This window comes from Aphelocoma coerulescens, chromosome 30, assembly GCF_041296385.1.
Source record: "Aphelocoma coerulescens isolate FSJ_1873_10779 chromosome 30, UR_Acoe_1.0, whole genome shotgun sequence".
NCBI lineage: Eukaryota > Metazoa > Chordata > Aves > Passeriformes > Corvidae > Aphelocoma > Aphelocoma coerulescens.
Window position 1 is genome coordinate 895,371 of NC_091043.1, and position 16,977 is coordinate 912,347.

Genomic DNA, 16,977 nt, shown 5'->3' on the forward strand with positions numbered 1-16,977 from the left:
CATTGATCCTTTACAGCTCAGGAGGAAAATCCCAAATCCTTGAGGCCGCTCAGAGCCTTGAGCTCGGCCGTGGGGTTGGGTTGGTCCCAAAATTCCCAGTTTGGAAAACCCAAACAGCGACGTCCTGGAGAGCAGAGAGGGGTTCAGGGGATCGTGGGGTGCCTTGGGTTGGGCTGGGAGCTCCCACTGGTCCCCATTTCCATGGAAACCCCATCCCATTGATCCTTTACAACTCAGGAGGAAAATCCCAAATCCTTGAGGCCGCTCAGAGCCTTGAGCTCGGCCGTGGGGTTGGGTTGGTTCCAAAATTCCCAGTTTGGAAAACCCAAACAGCAACGTCCTGGAGAGCAGGGAGGGGTTCAGGGGATTGTGGGGTGCCTTGGGTTGGGTTGGGAGCTCCCACTGGATCCAATTTCCCATGGAAACCCCATCCCATTGATCCTTTACAGCTCAGGAGGAAAATCCCAAATCCTTGAGGCCGCTCAGAGCCTTGAGCTCGGCCGTGGGGTTGGGTTGGTCCCAAAATTCCCAGTTTGGGAAACCCAAGGAGCGACGTCCTGGAGAGCAGAGAGGGGTTCAGGGGATCGTGGGGTGCCTTGGGCTGGGTTGGGAGCTCCCACTGGATCCAATTTCCCATGGAACCCCCATCCCACTGATCCTCTTCCAACCTTTCCTGAGTTTTTACAGCTCGGGAAGAAAATCCCAAATCCTTGAGGTCGCTCAGAGCCTTGAGCTTGGCCGTGGGGTTGGATGATCCAAAAATTCCCAGTTTGGGAAACCCAAGGAGCGACGTCCTGGAGAGCAGAGAGGGGGTTCAGGGGATCGTGGGGTGCCTTGGGTTGGGCTGGGAGCTCCCACTGGTCCCCATTTCCATGGAAACCCCATCCCATTGATCCTTTACAGCTCAGGAGGAAAATCCCAAATCCTTGAGGCCGCTCAGAGCCTTGAGCTCGGCCGTGGGGTTGGGTTGGTTCCAAAATTCCCAGTTTGGGAAACCCAAGGAGCGACGTCCTGGAGAGCCGAGAGGGGTTCAGGGGATCGTGGGGTGCCTTGGGTTGGGTTGGGCTGGGTTGGGCTGGGAGCTCCCACTGGACCCAGTTTCCCATGGAAACCCCATCCCATTGATCCTTTACAGCTCAGGAGGAAAATCCCAAATCCTTGAGGCCGCTCAGAGCCTTGAGCTCGGCCGTGGGGTTGGGTTGGTCCCAAAATTCCCAGTTTGGGAATCCCAAGGAGCCAACAGCGACCTCTTGGGGAGCCGGGAGGGGTTCAGGGGATCGTGGGGTGCCTTGGGTTGGGCTGGGAGCTCCCACTGGTCCCCATTTCCATGGAAACCCCATCCCACTGATCCTTTACAGCTCAGGAGGAAAATCCCAAATCCTTGAGGCCGCTCAGAGCCTTGAGCTCGGCCGTGGGGTTGGATGATCCAAAAATTCCCAGTTTGGGAAACCCAAGGAGCGACGTCCTGGAGAGCAGAGAGGGGTTCAGGGGATCGTGGGGTGCCTTGGGTTGGGCTGGGAGCTCCCACTGGTCCCCATTTCCATGGAAACCCCATCCTATTGATCCTTTACAACTCAGGAGGAAAATCCCAAATCCTTGAGGCCGCTCAGAGCCTTGAGCTCGGCCGTGGGGTTGGGTTGGTCCCAAAATTCCCAGTTTGGAAAACCCAAACAGCAACGTCTTGGAGAGCCGGGAGGGGTTCAGGGGATCGTGGGGTGCCTTGGGCTGGGTTGGGAGCTCCCACTGGATCCAATTTCCATGGAAACCCCATCCCATTGATCCTTTACAGCCCGGGAGGAAAATCCCAAATCCTTGAGGCCGCTCAGAGCCTTGAGCTCGGCCGTGGGGTTGGGTTGGTCCCAAAATTCCCAGTTTGGGAAACCCAAGGAGCCAACAGCGACCTCTTGGAGAGCCGGGAGGGGTTCAGGGGATCGTGGGGTGCCTTGGGCTGGGTTGGGCTGGGTTGGGAGCTCCATGGGCACCTCCTACTGGACCCAGTTTCCCATGGAACCCCCATCCCACTGATCCTCTTCCCACCTTCCCTGAGTTTTTACCACTCGGGAAGAAAATCCCAAATCCTTGAGGCCGCTCAGAGCCTCGTGCTCGGCTGATCCAACGGGAACAATCCCCCTTGTCCCAGTGAATATTTAGGGAAGGGCTTCCGACATCTTCTCGTAGCGTTTGGCCACGAGCTGGAGTGGCCCCCTTTGGCGATTCCGAGCCCGCGCTCCCGGCAACGAACCCGGCTGGGAACGACCCCGAACGCGACAACTCCGGAGCTTACCCCGCCGCCTTTTTTTTGGGTGATTTTCCAGACAAAAAAAGGGGTGAAGAGGAAAGCAGACACCACCACCCCGACCACCATGGACCCCATCCACGAGTCCTCCTCGCTGCCCGCCGAGCCCAAGGCCACCAAGCTGGGCCCGCGCCGCGAGAGCAGCCGGCCCGTGAAGCCCCCCAAGAAGGAGATCCCGGACTCGCAGCAGCACCCCGCGGAGAAGAGCAGCAAGGCCTCGGAGCAGCTCAAGTACTGCGGCGGCATCATCAAGGAGATGTTCGCCAAGAAGCACGCGGCCTACGCCTGGCCCTTCTACAAACCCGTGGACGTGGAGGCGCTGGGGCTGCACGACTACTGCGACATCATCAAGCACCCCATGGACCTGAGCACCATCAAGGTGAGGGGGGAGAAATGGGGGTTTGGGGGGGATAAAACAGGATTTGGGAGGGGAAAATGGGGGTTTGGGGGGAGGAAATGGGGGTTTGGGGGGGGGGAAATGGGGGTTTGGGGGGGATAAAACAGGATTTGGGGGGGAGAAATGGGGGTTTGGGGGGAGAAATGGGGGTTTAGGGGGGGAAATGGGGGTTTGGGGGGAGGGAAATGGGGGTTTGGGGGGGATAAAACAGGATTTGGGGGGGAGAAATGGGGGTTTGGGGGGAGAAACGGGGGTTTAGGGGGGGAAATGGGGGTTTGGGGGGAGGGAAATGGGGGTTTGGGGGGGATAAAACAGGATTTGGGGGGGAGAAATGGGGGTTTGGGGGGAGAAACGGGGGTTTAGGGAGGGAAATGGGGGTTTGGGGGGGATAAAACAGGATTTGGGGAGGAAAATGGGGGTTTGGGGGAGGGAAATGGGGGTTTGGGGGGAGAAAAGGGGTTTGGGGGAGGAAATGGGGGTTTGGGGGGGAATAATGGGGGTTTGGGGGAGGAAATGGGGGTTTGGGGGGATAAAACAGGATTGGGGGGGAAAAATGGGGGTTTGGGGGGGATGAAATGGAGGTTTGAAGGGAAAAGGGGAGTTTGGGGGGCAGAAAATATGATTTTGGGGGAGAAAATGGGGGTTTAGGAGGGATAATGGGGTTTGGGGTGGGATAATGGGGTTTCAGGGGGAAATGGGGGTTTGGGGGGATAAAATGGAGGTTTGGGGGGTGGAAGTGGGGGTTTGGGGGGAAAAAATGGGGGTTTGGGGGGGGGAAACAGGAGTTTGGATGGAAAAAGGGGGGTTTGGGGGAGAAACAGGAGTTGGGGGGAGAAATGGGAGTTTGGGGGGAGAAAAATGGGGGTTCGGGGGAAAAAATGGGATTTGGGGATAAAAACCAGGGTTTTAGGGAAAAAATTTAGGATTTGGGCGCGTTCCAGTGGCGTTCTTGGGATGTTTGGTTGCGTGTTCGTGATGTTTAGGAAGAAAATTGCCCCAAAATCCTTCCGGGATAGGTCCTGGGAACTCTAAAATTGGGGGTTTTTAATAGGAAGTTTCAGAGTAAGGGTTTTTGGGGGAAAATCCCAGGATTTCAGTGCCTTTCAGTGGTGTTTTTGGGTTTTGGGGTGTTTGGTGACTCTTTTGGACCCAAAGAAGGAGGTTTTTGGCCCAAAGTAATCATTTTTTGGACCAAAAATAGTCGTTCTTTTGGACCAAAACAAGGGTTTTTTTGACCAAGTCACTCTTTTGGACCAAAATAAAGGAGGTTTTTGGGCAAAAGTAGTGATTTTTGGGAGCAAACTCAGCCCTTCTGGTTGTCCAAAACAAGTTGCTTTTCTCACCAGAACTTCGCGTTCTTTTGACCAAAAACCGTCCATTTTTTGCACCAAAACGAGGGGGTTTTTTTCATCAAAGAACAGATTTTCTTTTGGACCAAAATCAGGCATTCTTTTACCCAAAATTCCCACTTTTCCAGCCCTGAATTTTGGGGTTTTTTGCTCCCTTTCAGTCCAAGCTGGAGAACCGGGAATACCGGGACGCTCAGGAATTCGCGGCCGACGTGCGGTTGATGTTCTCCAACTGCTACAAGTACAACCCCGCCGACCACGAGGTCGTGGCCATGGCCAGGAAGCTCCAGGTGAGGATTCCGGATCCCTGGGGGAAAGAAACTTCCCCCCCTTTTCCAGGAGCGTTTTCCCTTCGGAAAAAAGTCTTGGAATAACGCCCCCCCAAAAAACGCTGACTTGGCAAAAAAAAAAAAAAAAAGGTGAAAATTGGCTTTTTTTTGTCGTGGAAGCGGAAGGAATCGGCTCGGTTTCGGCCCAGTTTCCTCCTCTAAACTCAGCTTTATTTCAGATTTCTCTTCTTCCTATCCCAGCTCAATTTTCTCTCCTTTTTCTTCCCAATTTCTTCTCAATTTTCCCTCAGGTTTTTCTCAATTTCCTCTCAGATTTCCGCTCAGATTTCCTCTGAGATTTCCTCTGAGATTTCCTCTGAGATTCCTCTCAGATTTCCTCTCAGATTCCTCTCAGATTCCTCTCAGATTTCCCTCAAATTTCCCTCAGATTTCCTCTCAGATTTCCCTCAGATTTCCTCTCAGATTTCCCTCAAATTTCCCTCAGATTTCCCTCAGATTTCCTCTCAAATTTCCCTCAGATTTCCCTCAAATTTCCCTCAAATTTCCCTCAGATTTCCTCTCAAATTTCCCTCAGATTTCCCTCAAATTTCCCTCAAATTTCCCTCAGATTTCCTCTCAAATTTCCTCTCAAATTTCCTCTGAAATTTCCCTCAGATTTCCCCTCCCTTTTTCCCTCCCTTTTTCCCTCCCTTTTTCCCTCCCTTTTTCCCTCCCGTTTTCCCTCCCGTTTTCCCTCCCGTTTTCCCTCCCGTTTTCCCTCAGTTTTCCCTCAGTTTTCCCTCAGTTTTCCCTCAGTTTTCTCTCACTTTTTCCCTCAGATTTTCCCTCAGATTTTCCCTCAGATTTTCCCTCAGATTTTCCCTCAGATTTTCCCTCAGATTTTCCCTCAGTTTCCTCTTAATTTCCCTCAAATTTCCTCTCAATTTTCCCTCAGTTTTTCCTCAATTTTCTCTCAATTTTGCCTAAGTTTCTTCCTAATTTCCTCCTTTAAGCTCGATTTTATTTAGTATTTTTCTTTTTCCTGTTCCAGCTAAAATTCCCCTCAATTTCCCCTTTAAATTTCTCTCCATTTCCTCTCAGTTTTCTCCCAGTTTTCTCCTTTAGGCTCAGCTTTATTTCATATTCCCTTTTTTCCCATCCCAGCTCTGTTCCCTCCTTTTCCCCTCCCTTTAAGCCGGGCTTTATTTAGTATTTCTCTTTTCCCCGTCCCTCCCAGTTTTGGAGGCAGGAGTCGGAAGGACGAGCGCGGCTCCAAAATGTCCCTTTTGTCCCCAAAAAGCCTCGAGAGGAACCCGGAGAGGCCCTGCTGAGCTTTAGGTCCCTCCTCCGGCGCTTTTCCCGGCAGTTCTCCCATCTTTTCCTCATTCCCAAGGGTTTGGAATTCGTTAATCGGCTCCTAACGAAGCTCCCGCGGCGCCAGTGAAGGCCTTGGCATCGAAACTCCGTAAAAACACCTGGATTCCAGCTTTTTTGGGAATTTGCCTGGTTAAAGTAAGGAAAATCCCACGGATCTGGGAAAAGCTGAGCTCCAAATACTCCAATATTGCGGTTTTTAACCCAAAAATTCCTTAAAAGCACCTCCAGCGCTCCCCACATTCGTCATTCCAGGCGTTTATTCCCTTAAATCCTGATTTTTCCCGGGTTTTTTTTGGCCTCGGGAGGATTGTGGTCCTCGTTCTCCTAAGAAATTAATGGGACTTTTAATTTCTTTTTTTAATAACTCGATCCCAAATCCACGTGAAAGGTGGAAAATCTGTGTGGAAAAATCCTTCGGCCGTGGAGGGGATGGGAGGAAGGAAAAGCCCCAATTCCAGAGATGTGGAATGAGAAGAAAATCCCTCGAAATTAGGAGGAAAACGGCTGAAATTTGGGGAAAACGTCAATTAAGGGAAGAATTCCAAGGCTGACTCGAGGAACAACGGGGAGAAAGAAAAGCGGGAATGGGATTTGAAGGAATTTGTGGAGTTTTGGGACTGGAAAAATCAGGAAAGGGCTCCAGTTCTGCTGATCCATCCAGATGTGGAGCTGGGAGGGAAAAGCCAGGGAAGAGCAGCAGCAAACGCAGGAAATTTGAGGAAATCGTGGATTTTCCGGGATATTTCCATGAAAATCGAGCTCAGGTTTAACGGGAGCTGAGGAATGCTGGGGGAATGTGAGTTTTGGGGTGAATTTCAGGGAATCCAGGGTCTTTTTAGTGGTTCTTTTCCTGGAATTTAGGAGGAGGAGACTCCTGGAAAATGCGATTCCCGCTCTCCAGTGTGTTTGGATGCGGCAAAAAAACCTTTTTGGGTGAAATTCCAGGGAATTTTCTGACCCCCAGCAGGAGGAAAAGGCAAAATCCAAGCTGCAGTCTCGATTTTTCCTCTCCTGGGCTGAACGTTTCTGTGGAAAATTGCCATTTTTCACGTTTTTCACCTCGTTTTTGGGGGAAAATCCTCAGCGAGCGACGTCTCCGGGTGACCAAACCCAGGATTCCAGGTTGGGATCGCATTCCTGGAAAGCTCAACTGCTCGGGAAGCTTGAATTTTTGGGATGAAGATGGAAAAAAAGGTGAATTTTGAGCGTTGTAATCCCAAAAAACGACAGCCGGAGTCCTGGGAAAGCCCAGCCTCGGGAACCCCTCATTCCCCTGCTTTTTCAGCACCAGAAGATCCCATTTTTTTGGTTTTCCGGGGAATTCCGGTTTTTGGAAGAGGTTTTGAATCCAGGATTAGAAATACATGAATTAGCTCCCGTGTGATTCCGTGGGGTTTTATTTTCCTGCTGTTCCCGCGTGGATTTTCTGGGATCCTTCCCACATTTCGTGATCCGGCTTCTCCCAAATCCATGGAGAATAAATCTTGGTCCAAAACCAGCCCGGAATGCCGGATTTTGGACGCTGGAGGATCTCAGAAGGAGAATTCTGGTGCTGGTGGAGTTCTTCCGGCTGGTGGCAATGGGGGATGGGAATTTCTGGCTCGTGGGAAACAGGAATTGGGTCATAAATGCTCGAAATGGAGTGAAAACCTCCAAAAGGGAGGGGAAAGGGAGGGAAAAGCCTTCAAAAAGGAGGGAAAAGCCTTCAGAATGGAGGAAAACTGCTTCAAAAAGGAGGGGAAATCCTTTAAGAATGAGGGAAAATCCTTCAAAATGGAGCAAAAATCGTTCAAAATTGAGTGAAAATCCTTCAGAAAGGAGGGGAAATCCTTCGAAATGAGGGGAAATCCTTCGGAAACGTGGGGAAATCCTTTAAAAAGAAAGGAAAATCCTTCAAAAAGGAGGAAAAAATTCTTCAAAATGAGGGAAACCCCCTGAAATGGATGAAGAGCAGAGGGGGCTGGGAATCCACAGTGGAATTAAGGCTGGAAAAGATCTCCAGCTCCATGGAGTCGACCAAAGATGATCCAGGAAGATCCAGAGGAACTCCGAACATGGAAAACGCCGCTCTGAAATGAGCGAATCCGCTCCGTTTTGCCCCCAGTTCGCTCTGGAGATGGTTGAGCTCTCTCCATTGGGAAGCAGTGCTGGAATTAAGGGTTGGGAAAGAGCTTTGAAATCACGGAGTCAACCAAAGATGATCCAAGAAGATCCAGAATTACTCAGCTGGAAAACGCAGTTTTTAAACGAGAAACTGAGTAAATCCTGTAATTTTTTCCCCCCCGAATCACTCTGGAGAGGGTTGGGATCTCCAGTGGGAACCCACGGTGGAACCTCTAAGATCATCACATCGACCAGAGGGGAGCCAAGAAGATCTCAAGAACCTGAAAGACGCAGCTTTTAAAGGAGAAATTGAGGAAATCCTCTCCATTTTCCCCCCCGCCCCACCTCGCAGACAGAATTCCAAGGAATTCCACGATTTCAGGATCATCCCCCCTCCCTCCCCGTGTCCATGTGTTGACCCCTTGTGTAGAACCCCCAGGTCCGTAGGGACTCCCCCATCCGGAGCTCCCCTCGGTGCTGAACCCGGCGTCACTCCGCGCCCGTCGCTGTCGTTCCAGGACGTGTTCGAGATGCGCTTCGCCAAGATGCCGGACGAGCCGGAGGAGCCGGTGATTCCCGCCTCGTCCCCCGTGGTGGTCCCGCCCCCCACCAAGGTGGCCCCGCCCTCGTCCAGCGACAGCAGCAGCGACAGCTCCTCCGACAGCGACAGCTCCTCCGACGACTCCGAGGAGGAGCGGGCGCAGCGCTTGGCCGAGCTCCAGGAGCAGGTACGGGCTCGGCCCGGGCTCCTTCCAGCGGGCGTCGGTGGCCTCGGGGGCACGGCTCGAAGGCGTGGATTTCCCACGGCCGTCGGCTCCAGAGGCACCGAAATCGCTGGGTTGGTTGACCCCAAGTTCTGGGGCTTTTAACCAAAATCGTTGGGTTGGTTGACCTGAAATCCTTCAGTTTGTTGGTCCCAAGTTCTGGGGTTTTTACCCAAAATCTTTTGGTTGCTTGACCTGAAATCGTTAAATTTGGTGACCCCAAGTTCTGGGGTTTTACCCAAAATCTTCTGGTTGCTTGACCTGAAATCATTAAATTTGCTGACCCCAAGTTCTGAGGTTTTACCTGAAATCACTGGGTTGGTTGACCTGAAATCCTTCAATTTGTCGACCCCAAGTTTTGGGGTTTTACCCAAAATTGTTGGGTTGGTTGACCTGAAATTGTTGGGTTTTTTGGTCCCAAGTTCTGGGGTTTTTCCCAAAATCATTGGGTTGGTTGACCTGAAATCCTTGGGTTCGTTGACCCCAAGTTCTGGGGTTTTTACCCAAGACCATTGGGTTGGTTGACCTGAAATTGTTGGGTTTGTTGGCCCCAAGTTCTGCGTTTTTACCCAACATCGTTGGGTTGCTTGACCTAAAATCCTTCAATTTGTTGACCCCAAGTTCTGGGGCTTTTAACCAAAATTGTTGGGTTGGTTGACCTGAAATCCTTTGGTTTGTTGTCCCCAGATTCTGGGGTTTTACCTGAAATCCTTGGGTTTGTTGGCCTAAAGTTGGTGGCTTTTAACTCAAAGTCATTGGGTTTGTTGACCCAAAATCTTTGGGTTTGTTGGCCTGAGAGTGTTGGGTTGATCCAAAGTTGTTGGGTTGGTTGACCTAAAATCGTTGGCTTTGTTGATCCAAAAGTTGGCTTGGGTGGACTCAAAATCCTTGGGTTGGGTTGGTTGACCCAACGTTGTTGGGTTGAGCCGAAGTCGTTGGGTTTCGAGCAGAGCTCAAAGGAACGGGAGCTTTCCAGGAGGATCCTTCTGCTGGAACGTGGTGGGAGGTTGGATTGGATGGCCTTGGAGGTGACCAAGGAGTGACTGGATACTGTTGTGGGTGACCACATGGGGGTCGGTCCAAGGTCAGATCTTGTGATCCTGGAGGTGTCCATGGACACGGCTCTGGGTGACCACGTGGGATCGGTCCAAGGTCAGATCTTGTGATCCTGGAGAGGTGTCCATGGACACTGCTCTGGGTGATTGGGTGGGGTCAGTCATTGGTCAGATCTGATGATCCTGGAGGTGTCCATGGACACGGCTCTGGGTGACCACGTGGGGTCAGTCTGAGGTTGGATCTGATGATCCTGGAGGTGTCCACGGTCACTGCTCTGGGTGACCACGTGGGGTCAGTCCGAGGTCAGATTTGGTGACCTTGGAGGTGTCCATGGAACGATTGGAGGTGACATTCATTGATCACGTGGGGTCAGTCTGAGGTTGGATCTGATGATCCTGGAGGTGTCCATGGTCACTGCTCTGGGTGACCACGTGTGGGTTGGTCCAAGGTCAGATCTTGTGATCCTGGAGAGGTGTCCATGGACACTGCTCTGGGTGACCACGTGGGGTCAGTCTGAGGTTGGATCTGATGATCCTGGAGGTGTCCATGGTCACAGCTCTGGGTGACTACATGGGGGTCAATCATGGGTCAGATCTGATGATCCTGGAGGTGTCCACGGTCACTGCTCTGGGTGACCACGTGTGGGTCAGTTATGGGTCAGATCTGATGATCCTGGAGGTGTCCACGGTCACTGCTCTGGGTCACCGCATGGGGGTCAGTCATGGGTTGGATTTGATGATCCTGGAGGTGTCCATGGTCACTGCTCTGGGTGACCCATGGGGTCAGTCCGAGGTCAGATTTGGTGACCTTGGAGGTGTCCATGGAACGATTGGAGGTGACATTCATTGATCACGTGGGGTCAGTCTGAGGTTGGATCTGATGATCCTGGAGGTGTCCATGGTCACTGCTCTGGGTGACCACGTGGGGGTTGGTCCAAGGTCAGATCTTGTGATCCTGGAGGTGTCCATGGTCACTGCTCTGGGTGACCACATGGGGGTCAGTCATGGGTTGGATTTGATGATCCTGGAGGTGTCCATGGTCACTGCTCTGGGTGACCCATGGGGTCAATCATGGGTCAGATCTGATGATCCTGGAGGTGTCCATGGACACTGCTCTGGGTGACCACGCGTGGGTCGGTCCGAGGTCGGCTCTGGTGGCCCTGCAGAACTTCTCCAACCTCCCGCGTCCCACCACTGCCCGTTCCCCGCAGCTCAAGGCCGTGCACGAGCAGCTGGCGGCGCTGTCCCAGCCCCAGCAGAACAAACCAAAGAAGAAGGAGAAGGACAAGAAGGAGAAGAAGAAGGAGAAGCACAAAAAGAAGGAGGAGCTGGAGGACGCCAAGAAGAGCAAAGCCAAGGAGCCGCCGCCCAAGAAGGCCAAGAAGAGCAACAGCAACAGCAGCGCCTCCAGGTGGGCCCTTCCCAGAATGCCCCGGGAGAACCTGGGGATTCCTCCTCTGCTAATTAACGGAATTAACCCCGGGCCCTTAACGAGTGACCCCCTGGCCCAGCAGGGGGGGGTGGGGTTGAGTCCAGCCCTGAGGTCGGCTCAGCTTTTGGGGCTAAACTGGGGCCGCTGGGCTGGGCGGGTGCAGCTCGGGTTTGGTGTCCGTGAGCTAATTAAGCTCAGTTTGGGGTGTCCGAGAATAAATTAAGCTCAGGTTTGAGTTTCTGAATAGGTTGAGCTCAGGTTTGGGTGTCCAGGAGCAAATTGAGCTCAGTTTGGGGTGTCCAAGACCACCTTGAGCTCAGTTAAGACTACATGGAGTTGAACTTTGGACGTCTACACATTTTAAGCTCGGTTTTCCGCCCCAGCTCATACTTGAGCTTCACCCCAAAGCCACAACCAACAGAGCCTCTCATTTTTAGGATAAAAGCTAAACCCTCTCAAAATGTGGTGGTTTAGGCTGGGTTTAAACTGGGTTTGGGCCGGGTTTAGGCCTAAAATGCCATTTTGTGGTTGTGTGAGCAGCAAGAAGGAGCCGGCGGCGGTGAAGCCCTCCTGCTCCTGTGGGTTAGGGCCAGGTTTAGGCTGGGTTTAAGCTGGGTTTAAGCCTAAAATGCCCTTCCGTGGTCCTGTGAGCAGCAAGAAGGAGCCCGTGGCGGTGAAGCCCTCCAGCTCCTGTGGGTCAGGGCCAGGTTTAAGCCTAAAACTCCGTTCTGCGGTCCTGTGAGCAGCGAGAAGGAGCTGGCAGTGGTGAAACCTTGCTGCTCCTGTGGGTTAGGGCTGGGTTTAGGCCAGGTTTAAGCCAGGTTTAGGCTGGGTTTAAGCCGGGTTTAAGCCTAAAACTCCGTTCTGCGGTCCTGTGAGCAGCGAGAAGGAGCTGGTAGTGGTGAAGCCTTGCTGCTCCTGTGGGTTAGGGCTGGGTTTAAGCCGGGTTTAAGCCTAAAACTCCATTCTATGTTCCTGCGAGCAGCAAGAAGGAGCTGGCAGTGGTGAAGCCTTGCTGCTCCTGTGGGTTAGGGCTGGGTTTAAGCCAGGTTTAAGCCGGGTTTAAGCCTAAAACTCCGTTCTACGTTCCTGCGAGCAGCAAGAAGGAGCCGGCGGCGGTGAAGCCCAGCAAAGCCGCGCCCGCCTACGAGTCGGAGGAGGAGGAGAAGTGCAAGCCCATGTCCTACGAGGAGAAGCGGCAGCTGAGCCTGGACATCAACAAACTGCCGGGCGAAAAGCTGGGCAGGGTCGTGCACATCATCCAGTCCCGGGAGCCGTCGCTCAAGAACTCCAACCCCGACGAGATCGAGATCGACTTCGAGACGCTGAAGCCGTCGACGCTGCGCGAGCTCGAGCGCTACGTCACCTCCTGCCTGCGCAAGAAGAGGAAACCCCCAGGTACGTCCCCGCGGCCCAGCCGGGCCCTTCCCGCCGCCTCGCCCGGGGATTTTTGGTCCCGAGGGTTGGGGGTTTTAGGAGAGGCTTTGATGGGATTTTTTGGGATCCAAGATGGCGGCCGGTGCCGAGCTCGGCCGGTGCCGTTCCTGTTGGATTTGGAGGAATTCCAGGTTTTCATCTGAAATCGCCAGCTTGGAAATCAGTGCGTTTTAATGGTTGAATCTGAACCCAAATTATTGAGTTTGCCATTAAATCATTAAATTATTAAATTTTGTCATTAAACTATTAAGGTTTTTGTCATTAAATTATTAAATTATTGGTCATTAAATTATTAAATTACTTGTCATTAAATTATTAAATTATTTGTCATTAAATTATTAGATTATTTGTCACTACATTCTTAAATTATTGGTCATTAAATTATTAAATTATTTGTTATTAAATTATTAAATTATTTGTCATTAAATTATTAAATTATTTGCCACTACATTATTAAATTATTGGTCATTAAATTATTACATTATTTGTCGTTAAATTATTAGGTTCGGGTTAAATTATTGAGGCAAATTTAAATTACTAAATCAATTAATTAAAATGTTTTATTAAATTGATATATTATTCTGTTTAATTATTCGATTAGTGGGTTTAATTGTCGAAGTATAAAAATCTTTAAATTTTTATTAATTTACTTTCTTATTTTTGACATGAACAAAATTAGGCAGATTTTTTTCATTAAAATGAACAACTTTTGTGCACTTTAATTCCCGTTCTATCTTTAGTTACCAATTTTTTTTTTTTTTAATTGCTGGAATTTGCATTTTTAATTTTAATTACTGGAAATTCTTTTTTTGGTAATTTTTAAAATTTTTATTTGTATTTTTATTTTTAAAAATCAACTTAAGAGGGTGGGAGGGGCTGGGTGGGTTTGGGCTGGACCAGTTGGGTTTAGGAGGAACCAATGAGTTCAGGATGAATCAGTTGAGCTTGGGACCAACCGGTTGAGTTTAGGAGGAACCAGCTGGGTTTGGGCTGGACCAGTTGGGTTTGGGATGAACCAGTTAAGTTCAGGATAAACCAGTTAAGTTTAGGACGAACCAATGAGTTCAGGATAACCCAACTGAACTCGGGATGAACCAGTTGGGTTTGGGATGAACCAGTTGGGTTTTGGAGGAACCAGTTGAGTCTGGGACCAACCAGTTGAGCTTGGGATGAACCAGTTGGCTTTAGGAGGAACCAGTTGAGGTTAGGAGGAACCAGTTGAGGTTGGGACAAACCAGTTGAGCTCAGGACCAACCAGTTGTGTTTAGGATGAACTAGTTGAGTTTGGGACCAACCAGCTGGGTTTAGGAGCACCCAGTTGGGTCTGGGACCAACCAGTTGGGTCTGGGACCAACCAGTTGGGTTTGGGACGAACCAGTTGGGTTTGGGACGAACCAGTTGGATTTGGGACCAACCAGTTGGGTTTGGGACGAACCAGTTGGGTTTAGGACGAACCAGTTGGGTTTGGGACCAACCAGTTGGGTTTGGGATGAACCATCTGGGTTTGGGATGAACCATCTGGGTTTAGGACGAACCAATTGGGTTTGGGACCAACCAGTTAGGTTTAGGACCAAGCAGTTAAGTTTGGGACCAACCAGTTGGGTTTGGGACGAACCAGTGGGGTTTAGGACCCCCCAGTTGAGTTTAGGACCCCCCAGTTGAGTTTAGGACCAAGCAGCTGCACTCCGCTGTTCCGTTCCGGCCTAACGCCCCCGCGCTGACCGCTTCCCGTCTCTCCCAGCAGAGAAGGTCGACGTCCTGGCCGGCTCCTCCAAGCTCAAGGGTTTCTCCTCGTCGGAGTCGGAATCCAGCAGCGAGTCCAGCTCCTCCGACAGCGACGAGTCGGACTCAGGTTAGCGCTTCCCGCCCTTCCCGACCTTCTCCGGACAAATAAACTCGATTTCATTCCTGCCTCCGCCGTCACTTCTTCTTTTGGGAAACCTCCGCAGCCTCCTGCCCCCAGCCCGGGATTTGCTCCGGAGTTGTTGGTTTTCCTGTTGTTCCCTGGAGCGAGCGCCGTGGGAGGTCTTGGTGGAGCGGGATTGGCGTTTTTTGGGGGGGAAAAGTGGGATTTTCCGAAGGAAACGTTGGCTCGAGGCGTGGAGGAGATGGGATTTACCGGAGGGAAGGCGATTTCGTGGAGAAAATGGGATTTTGGGGGGAAAAGTTAAAAACCGTGGAGAAAATGGGGGTTTGTGCAGGGCAAGATGGAAGGAGTGGGATTGGAGGGATCCGAAAAGAGGCAGGAAGGGGAATTTTATGGAGAAAAGAACGGAGGAAAGGGGATTTTATGGATAAAGATGGAGAACAAGGAGATTTGAGGGAGAAAAATGGAGGAAAAATGGGGTTTTGTGGCAAAAAAAAGATGGAGAAAAGGGGATTTTATGGATAAAAATGGAGAACAAGGAGATTTGAGGGAGAAAAATGGAGGAAAAATGGGGTTTTATGGCAAAAAAAAGATGGAGAAAAGGGGATTTTATGGATTTTAAAAATGGAGGAAATGGGGTTTTATGGCAAAAAGATGGAGAAAAGGGGATTTTATGGAGAAAAATGGAGGAAATGGAGTTTTGTGGAGAAAAAAAGTGGAGGGAATGGGATTTTGTGGAGGAGATGGGATTTTATAGAGGAAAAATGGAAGTGGAATTTTATGGAGAAAAGAGATGGTGAAAAAGGGATTTTATGGATTTTAAAAATGGAGGGAACGGGATTTTAGGGATAACTCCCTTTTTATTTTACGGCACCGGGCGGATTCGGGATCTGGGATCTGGAGGAAAAAATGGATTCGGGGGGAATTGGAAATCCCGAGTCCCCGGCGTCGCCGCCTGCACCTCCCTCGCGCCGCCGTCGGGGTGAAATCCCGATTTTTCCTTCTTCTTATCCCAAATTTTCCCAATTCCCGCCTTTCCCTCGTGCCCCTCCCCGCCCTGGGTTTGGGATTTGCCGTCGCCTCCCGCTGGATTTGTCCCCATCCCGAAATCCGAGGTTGAGCCGGGCTTAACTCCAGGAAACAGGAAGGGTTTGGGGGCTGCAGTGTTGGAGAACCCCATGGAAACATTTGGGATCGGATTCCGGAGCGGAGAGGGAGCAGAAATCCCGAATAAAATGAAATAATCCCAAAGAAAGCAGGATTGAGCCAGATCTGGTGGCGCTTCCCGGCGATTTTCCGGGATAAAGCCGGAATTAGGGATCTCGGAACACTGGGATGAATTTTTTAGGGAAAGTTGAAGGAGTTTTCCGTAAATTTGAGGTTTTTTGGAGGAGGTTGAAAGGTTTTGTTGGAATTTTTAGACCTGACTTAGGAATGGGAAAATCCCAGGATTTGGTGCTGAATTCTTCCCAGGAGCGAAACTCCCTGGGTTTATCCTTTAAATCCCATTTTTATCGGATTTTCCAGCAGAATTTATGGGATTGGGCTCATCCCAAATCCAGAGCCCCAATCCCATCCCATAAAATTCCCCCTCCAAACCCATCCCAATCCCAAAATTGATTGAAAATCCTTCATTTCCCCCCCAAATCCGATGGCGGATCCTCATTGGGATGAGGTGTGGGATGATCCCAGCAATCCGAAAATCCGGGAATTTTCGGCACGGGTCGATGCCAAACTCTCCTTGTTCCAATAAAAACCTGGGAAAGGCCAAAATCTCGGAGCCGCTCCTGATCCAGCTTCCCAAACGACAGAAAAAGCTCTTTTTTAGGGAATTTTTCCCCAAAAAGTGGTGGTTGGAAGCAGGAAAACCTGGGAAAGGCTTTTTGTGGGATGAATTTTAACTCCAAATCACCAAATCCAGATTTTTTCCCCAAAAAACCTGGATCTGCCCCAAATATTTTCCTAAAATCCGTTGGTTTTTAGCCGCTTTTTCCCAGATTTCTCAGCCTTGGAAGCACCAATTCCTTCCTCCCCCAAAATCCTGGAAAATTGGATCCGTTGGATCTTTTGAAACAATAAAAGCAATAAAAGGACTCCCAAAATCCACTTTTTCCATGGAATTTTAAGCCAGGATGTTGGGATCGGATCCTTCCGTCGGCGTTTCGCTGTTTGGGTGGGAATTAAATCAGGATTTGGGGGGAAATTTGGGAACAATCCCATAAATCCACGTGGCCACGCCCAGGTTTGACCTTTCCGCCCCAGAATCATCTGGGAATGATTTTTCCAGGTGGAAAAGTGGATTTTATCCGCACGGATTCGGGCTTGAAGGTTCAGCCGGGGGTTGGGATCTCCAGAATCCGGGAGGATCCTTCTGGGAACGCGATTCCGACCGGGACCCAGCAGCTGGGAACGAAGGTTGGGATCGTCCTTGGGATCTCCAGAATTGCAGGAGGATCCTTCAGGACCAGAAAATTCCAACTGGGATCCAACGTCCGGCCATGAGGGTTGGGATCTCCACAATCCGGGAGGATCCTTCCGGAAGCGCGATTCCGGCTGGGATCAGCGACCGGCGATGGACGTTGGGATCGTCCTTGGCTTGGAATCCTTGGAATCTCCATGTGGACCAGAAAA

At 50.7% G+C, this 16,977-nt stretch overlaps 1 protein-coding gene across 5 annotated transcripts in view; it reads left to right on the forward strand.

Annotated features, from left to right (window-relative positions):
* Window positions 1-16,977, forward strand: part of BRD4 (bromodomain containing 4) — a 68,021-nt gene that overhangs the window by 20,722 nt on the left and 30,322 nt on the right. For 3 of the 5 annotated variants that reach the window (XM_068997843.1, XM_068997842.1, XM_068997844.1), the window contains exons 8-13: window positions 2,316-2,675; window positions 4,204-4,332; window positions 8,310-8,519; window positions 10,822-11,021; window positions 12,142-12,440; window positions 14,221-14,331. In XM_068997843.1, coding sequence (XP_068853944.1) covers window positions 2,316-2,675; window positions 4,204-4,332; window positions 8,310-8,519; window positions 10,822-11,021; window positions 12,142-12,440; window positions 14,221-14,331 — 1,309 coding nt within the window. Of the gene's footprint in view, window positions 1-2,315; window positions 2,676-4,203; window positions 4,333-8,309; window positions 8,520-10,821; window positions 11,022-12,141; window positions 12,441-14,220; window positions 14,332-14,428; window positions 15,612-16,633; window positions 16,925-16,977 lie in introns of those variants that run through there. The other 2 variants (XM_068997847.1, XM_068997845.1) reach the window with 2 other exon arrangements.